Source organism: Papaver somniferum, chromosome 10 (genome assembly GCF_003573695.1).
Source record: "Papaver somniferum cultivar HN1 chromosome 10, ASM357369v1, whole genome shotgun sequence".
Classification (NCBI taxonomy): Eukaryota; Viridiplantae; Streptophyta; class Magnoliopsida; order Ranunculales; family Papaveraceae; genus Papaver; species Papaver somniferum.
Window position 1 is genome coordinate 42,493,754 of NC_039367.1, and position 7,146 is coordinate 42,500,899.

A 7,146-nucleotide genomic window follows, 5' to 3' on the forward strand; every position below is an offset into this window, starting at 1 on the left:
GGGTTTGTTATTAGCACTTTCTCAAACTATGACTCTTAAAATCAGTAATCTAGTTTTGATGGTTCAATTAGGTTACAATCCTATCAGCTAAGCAGCTTTAGTATTTGGGGTGTCACATGAATGATGTTGATAGTTGAGTCAATATAATAAATATTGATAGTCTGAGTGCTCGTATGATGAATTGTTGAATATTGATAGTTGGATCAATATTTGAGCGTCTGAGCAAGTATTTCTCATTCGATAAATTACTGAATATTGATAATTGAATCAATATTCGAGCATCTGAGCAAGTATTGCTCATTTGATAAAATATTTATAGTTGAATCAATATTCGAACAACTGAGCAAGTATTGCTCATTTGATAAATTACTGAATAATGATAATTGAATCAATATTCGAGCATCTGAGCAAGTATTGCTCATTTGATGAATTATTGGTAACGTGACCAAATACAATATTAATTAAAATATTGGTAGCTGGACCGAGTATTATATATTTAACCCATATTGCTGGATCAACATAAATTTTTTAGTGTTTGAACTTGCTCAGAATTATGATTTGCAGAGCATTCGTTCGAAGCCCTAATCTTGATCAATTGATGATTTACTGAAAATGAGTCATTGAGTGAAAGAGGGACCGGCTACATGGGATGATGGTCGACTATGTAGCGCCCAAGTGCTCGAGTGAGCATGCACCAAAGTCTTTTGTTGACCAGTTGGTGAAAGGATGGTCAAATGTTGGTTTAATCATTTATTAAATTAGTTCTCGTGTGAGCGTTAGGTGGTAAAACCTAGTTATGGAGAGATGAGGGACCTACCAAGTGGTCATGGGACCAGCCTTTGGTGGTCGTGGGACCAGCTGACGGTCGATTGAGCGAGTCCCAAGTTGTTTGGAGAGAGTTTGGACTCAATATGAACAATTGAGAGATAATTAGGTCAATATTATGAAAGAATGTGGGACCGGATCCTTGCAAGCCTAAGGGTCGACCTTGGTCGGTCAAGCTGGCATGCCTGTGTCACCATACTGCTCGCGTCTAGTCCTGAGAGTTTTGGTATTTTATGGTGCGCGTTTGAGCAATATTTTGGATTTTCAGAAGAGTTTGACCTTGACTGAAACTATCAATTTTTCTTGAATGAGCAAGTAGAACTTTTTTTTTTTTATAATAAAAAGAGTTCAAGACTCTTACAAAACCTTGGTTGGTATCCTAGCAACAAGCTGAGACCCAACGCCTTTTTGAATAGCAACACCTAATCTATGAAAAATAAAACTACCTACTCCACTACTAGCGATTTTTCAAACGCTTGAAAAAACACAAGGTATCATCACCAAGATCTCCCAAAGTAGAGAAAGCTAGAACGCCTAAACCATAACCATGTGAAACACATTTTTCCAAGTACTTAGTACGTTTACGTGAAACATCATTAGCAATGGCTTTGCCGGGGACGAAAGCGCGAACACCTTCTCCAGTGAAGGGTGAGACACCAAAGGCTGAAGTACAAGACCAAACAAGGCCCATCATAGAAAAGAAAGAAACAAAAAACTAAAAAAGGCTAAACAAGGAAAAAAAACTTGAGCAAACCTATAATAGGGTATGTCAGGGAATTCCATATGAGTAAGAGAAGTAGGTCTAGCATTGTATCTCTGAACTGACCTTTAGGAAGAAACACACCCTTCTTTGCAAAATGGTCAGCTGAAAAATTCACCTCTCTATAAACATGTCTGTAGCAAATGGAATGAAGCCCAGTAACAACTCTCTGCCATCTAGCTACCAGAAACCAAGGTACTTTATTGTTCATCAAAGCAACAACACAAGCTTTGGAATCTGTCTGCAGAATTACCTTGTATTTATGATTATTCAAAGCCCATTCCAGAGCACAAATGCTTGCAATAAATTTAGCAATGTAATTTGAAAGAAAACCCAAACCACCTGATTCAGCATATATGAAAGCACATGTATGAATTCTGACAATAAAACCATATCCATCATGACCTGGATTTCCCCTTGAAGCACCATCACAACATAGAAGAGTTTCATCCAAATTAAGGAGATGGAAGAAGATTTCAATAATTCATATGGTCTTCAGATTACAGTAATGAATCTGAAATAAATTCAATATTTGAATTTCAATATCAGTTCCCCACATCATACCTTTCATTCTTGTTTTACAGTCCTGAGCAGTTTTCATGATTTTGTGTTTTATCCTTGTAAGATTTGGTATTGCATTCTCAAAACAGATGTTGTTCCTTAAGAACCACAATTCAACTATAAGAGTATAAGACCAAATGGCCCATAATTCTTTTATTATAAGACTAGAAGTTTTGCTGCTCTTTAAGACATCTTCAAAAGAAAGTGGATTGAGATAATGAAAAATACCTCCCAGCCAGCTCCAAAGAAACTTGCTGAAATTGCAATTCCATAAGATATGGTTCAGAGAATCAGTATCATTTTGGCAAATATAGCACCTATAGACCATGTTGAACCCCTTTTTAGTCAAATTTTCATCAGTTGCACAAGCTTCTCTTGTAATTTTCCAGATGTTGGCAGAAGTAGAGGGTAAGACAGCTGAATTCCAAATCTTTTTGTACCAGTGCAACTTAGGCATGGGAGGACTGAGTCTTTTAACTGCATCAGCAACAATAAAAGAACCAGAATGATTATTGTACTAAATTAGAGTATATGCACCTTGTCTAAGAACAGGGAGATGTTCAACATGAAAAAGCCGGAGATATTCTTCAGGAATCATCCATTGACCATTCACAATTAAGCTGCTAACTTTTAGGTTAGGATTTTGAGAGATCAGGGGGTGAGATGGATATAATTTACTTATGGGTTCATCATAAATCCATCTGTCATTCCATAGAGAAATTTTTTTCCCATCCCCAATTGCCCATCTAGTAAGCTCATTAAAATCTTGTAATATCCATTTAATGCCAGGCCAAGTGGAAGACCTTTTATAATAAGAAGTCCAATTTCCAAATTTATCAATGTATTTAATTAAGAAGAAAAGACCCCATTCATCTTCAGATTGAAGCACTTTCCAGAGAAACTTCATTAAAAGAGCTTTGTTCATGTCTTCTAGCCTTCTTATCCCCAACCCACCTTCTTCAAATGAAGTATAAACTTTGTTCCATTTTAGAGTAACACACTTTTTATCTTCAACATTCCCAGACCACAAGTAATTTTTAATGATTCTTTCACAGGTTTTCAAAACCTTTCTTGGCCACTTATAGATTGACATATTATACACTGGAATACTGCAGAGAACCGATTTTACCAGAGTTAATCTAGCTTGAAAGCTTAATAACCTTCCACTCCAAGTAGAAAGTATTTGTTGTATATACTCCACTAGGTGCCAAAGATGAGCTGATTTTACCTTCCCTTGAACCAGGATAACACCAAGATATTTGTCAGGGAAATTAGAGATATCCATATGGAAAAAATCAGCAATTTGTCTCTTTCTAACAGATGAAGTACCACCCACAAAGCATCTACTTTTAGAAGTATAAATAATCTGACCAGAAGCAGCTAGATATTCCATTAGAATATTTCTAAGATGAGTAATGCTTCTCATGTTTCCATTGCAGAACAAGAAAATATCATCAACAAAGAGTAAATGAGCGGGATGAATGCCATTTCTTATCACCATGGGTTGAATTTTCCTCTCATGAACTAGTTTGTGAATGTTCCTACTTAAAATATCTTCAGCAAGAATAAAAAGAATTGGAGAAAGGGGATCACCTTGCTTTAAGCCTCTGCCAACACCAAAGAATCCAATAGAGCCTCCATTTAACATGATTGATAATTTTGTAGTTTTAAGAAGGACCATAATCCAATCACAGAACTTCTTGGAAAAACCATATCTTGTAAGAGCTTTATAAAGAAAATCCCAGCTCATAGTATCATAAGCCTGAGAGATATCTAATTTTAAACCCAAGTTGCCTCCTCTTCTTTTAACTGATAATTCATTCACTAGCTCAGAAGCAAGCAAGACTTGTTCATGGATATTCCTATTTTTGATGAAGGCACATTTCTGAGGAGAAATTATTTTTGGTAAGTATTGGCTGATTCTCATGGTAACAATCTTAGTAATAACTTTGAAGCAGAAATTGCTGAGACCAATAGGTCTAAACTGCTTAGCATTCTTAGCTCCATGAACTTTAGGAATCAGAATAAGAAAATTGGAGTTCATCACACTAGGAATAAAGTTGTTCTCCCAGAAATACTGCACTGCAGTTACTAAATCAGTTTTTATTACTTCCCAAACAAACCTGTAAAAAATACCAGTAAACCCATCAGGCCCCGGAGCAAAAACTGCATTTTTGATATCTTCTTCATAGGGTACTTTTTCCAGAAAGGAATTATCTTCATCAGTTATGACAGTTGGAGCAGCTTCAAAAAAAGAAACATGTATATTAACATTTTGGTGAGAAAATTTGGTGCTGAAGTAATCAATAAGAACATTAGAAATACCCAGTTGATCAGTAATAATATTGCCAGAAGAGTCTTCAATTTCATAAATAGCATTTTGAGCTTGTCTTAACTTGATGCTTGTATGGAAGAATTTAGAGTTAACATCACCATCTTGAATCCAGCTAATTCTTGCCTTGTCCCTAAGAAAAGTATTATAATTGTTTGCATCCATATCACAAAGTCCTCTAGCAGTAACCAAGTTATTTAGCAGGTTGATGTTAGTGGGGTCACTATTAGACTTTAGAGTTTCCTCCAATACACTTTCTTCTGCTTTTTTAAGAGTATCCTTAACATCACCAAAGACCTCCCAATTCCACACTTTTAAAAACTTTTTTAGTCTTTTGAGCTTATTCATGAACACATAAATGGGATTACATAAATTTCTTCATTCCAAGAATTCCAGAGTACTTGCAGGAAATTTGGGTAGTTCAACCACATTTTTTGAAATCTAAAAGGAGGATTAGGAGCTCTAGGAATGATAGCATCAGAACCCAGAAGAGGACTATGATCAGAAATCCCTCTATTACCAAATTTATAATGCCACATTAAATTTATCCAACCATTTTAAGTTATATAAGGCTCTGTCAAGGTTGTAGAGAATCCTCTTGCTGCCAGCTCTCCCATTACACCAAGAAAAATCTAGCCCATTTTTAGGAGCTTGTAACAAACCACAAAAATCTACACAATCCTGGAAATTTTTCATTGCTGTTGAAATAGGACTTCTACCTCCTCTTTTTTCATCAATAGACAAAATAGTGTTAAAATCTCCCAGCACTAGCCATGTCTTATTCATAAGACTAATATCAGATAAGTCTTGCTACAATTCTCTTCTGTTGATAGTATATGAATTGGCATGAACTCTAGTGACAAGGACATCACCTACTTCAACAGTAATGCACTGACTAGTTACCTTGATAACAGAAGGAGCAGAAATTGAAGAATTCCAAAAAAGCCAAATATTACCTTTAGAGTTATCCTTAGAGTTATGAATTATTTAATGATGCATCCCAGGAAGCTTAAAATGAAAATTTGAAGATTTAATTTTGGGTTCAACAATCCATACAAGAGAAGGATTATTGGAGTTAACTAAACTTCTCAATTCGTCTTTGGCCTTTTGTCTTTTAAGGCCTCTAATATTCCAAAAGATTACCTTCATTTAAAAGGTGGTGGCTGAGGAGATAAACTCCCCTTATCAATCATATGCTTAAGAGATTCTTTACTAGATTTTCTTGTGACAACTGCTGGCTTTAGATGAGGCTTTTTCTTTGAAGATTTATAAGAACCCACTTCTTCACTTGACTGAGAGCTAGTTGAAATTCTTGGGATAATAATAATATTTTGAGGGATAGTACCAAATTCTAAAAGGTTGGTTGCATTAATTTCCTTAATTTCCCCATCTTCAGGTTCTGTAAGCTCATTATCATTTTCTTGTAATACTTCAAAGGGGTTATGTGTAACTTTGATATCAACAGTAGAATTGATAACATTCATATCAGAATTTATCTCAGTAACTTCAGTTGAATGGTTTTCCATGGGAACATGAGGATGCTGAACAAGTTTAGCAATGTCTAAATTTATTGGGGGTATAGTAGAATGAATTACCAGAGTTATGAGGATTTTGAACTTGACTGGATTTTTGCTGCTCAGAAGGCATCAAACTTGAGGATGGAGAGCTTTGATTTTGTTCAATAATAATCACCTTCTCCACCTGATTAGAACTTCATGCTTTTGAAGATTGTTGTGAAACTCTGCATTCTGCAGTTACGTGACCCACAATTTTGCATTTAGTACAAAATTTAGGAATTTTGGTAAGAGTTACACCCTGAGAGAATGCTCCATACTTAGTAATTATCCAAAGCTTATTGGGAATTGTTTTAGCTAAATCAATCTCAATCAAAACTTTTGCATAATATCCACTCTGGTATTGTAAGGTAGCTGCATCAACTTTGATAGGAGTTCCAATTGCTCTAATAATAGTAAATAAAGTTTCTTCATCCCAATACTCCAAACTAAGCCCTCGATAGTGAACCCATACCATAGCTTTAGATGTTCTTTGATTTTCAGGACGGAAATTTGGAATCCAGTTCCTAACCCTAAGAACCTGGTCTTGAACCTCCCATTTACCAGAAGTAATATACTCTTTATCTTCAATGCTTGATAATTTGATAGTGAAGAAACCTTTGCCCAGTGGAATAAGTTGGTATTTGTCTTTTAGCTTCCATTGATTCCGAAGAATCGTTGCAGCATCCGAAAATTTAAGGTGAACAAAATCTAAACGACCAATTAATGAATATTTCCAGGCTTCATATGGTAAATCATTTTTCTCATTCACCAAATTTATCGATAGATGGATTTCAGGGGTTTTTGAAAGATCTACAATTACAGGATTCATTGTAGACCTAAAAGAATTCCAATCAACAAAAGAATTGAATAACGAGGGTGAAAACTGAAAAACTAACCGTAGATGAAAATGAAAATGATTGAAACACCAATCATTTGGATATCTGGGTAATGAAAACACGTGGTATTAACGGATTGATTGCCTTGAAAACGATGAAGATTCGAAAAAATGAAAACACCTGGTATTTACGTGAGAAGCCTAGTCGGTCATGTGACCATTTGACTTTTGGCTTTTTCATGGTTTGAGCAATATTTGAGAAAATATTGAAAAACTA

At 35.3% G+C, this 7,146-nt stretch overlaps 1 protein-coding gene across 1 annotated transcript; it reads right to left on the reverse strand.

Annotated features, from left to right (window-relative positions):
• Nucleotides 1-5,623: 5,623 nt before the first annotated feature.
• LOC113315568 lies at nt 5,624-6,863 on the reverse strand. Its single transcript, XM_026563831.1, has 2 exons — nt 6,237-6,863; nt 5,624-6,019 (listed from the first exon to the last, which is right to left on the reverse strand). Exons 1-2 carry the CDS (start codon nt 6,861-6,863, stop codon nt 5,624-5,626), a joined length of 1,023 nt encoding a protein of 340 aa, XP_026419616.1.
• Between the last annotated feature and the right edge of the window lie 283 nt (nt 6,864-7,146).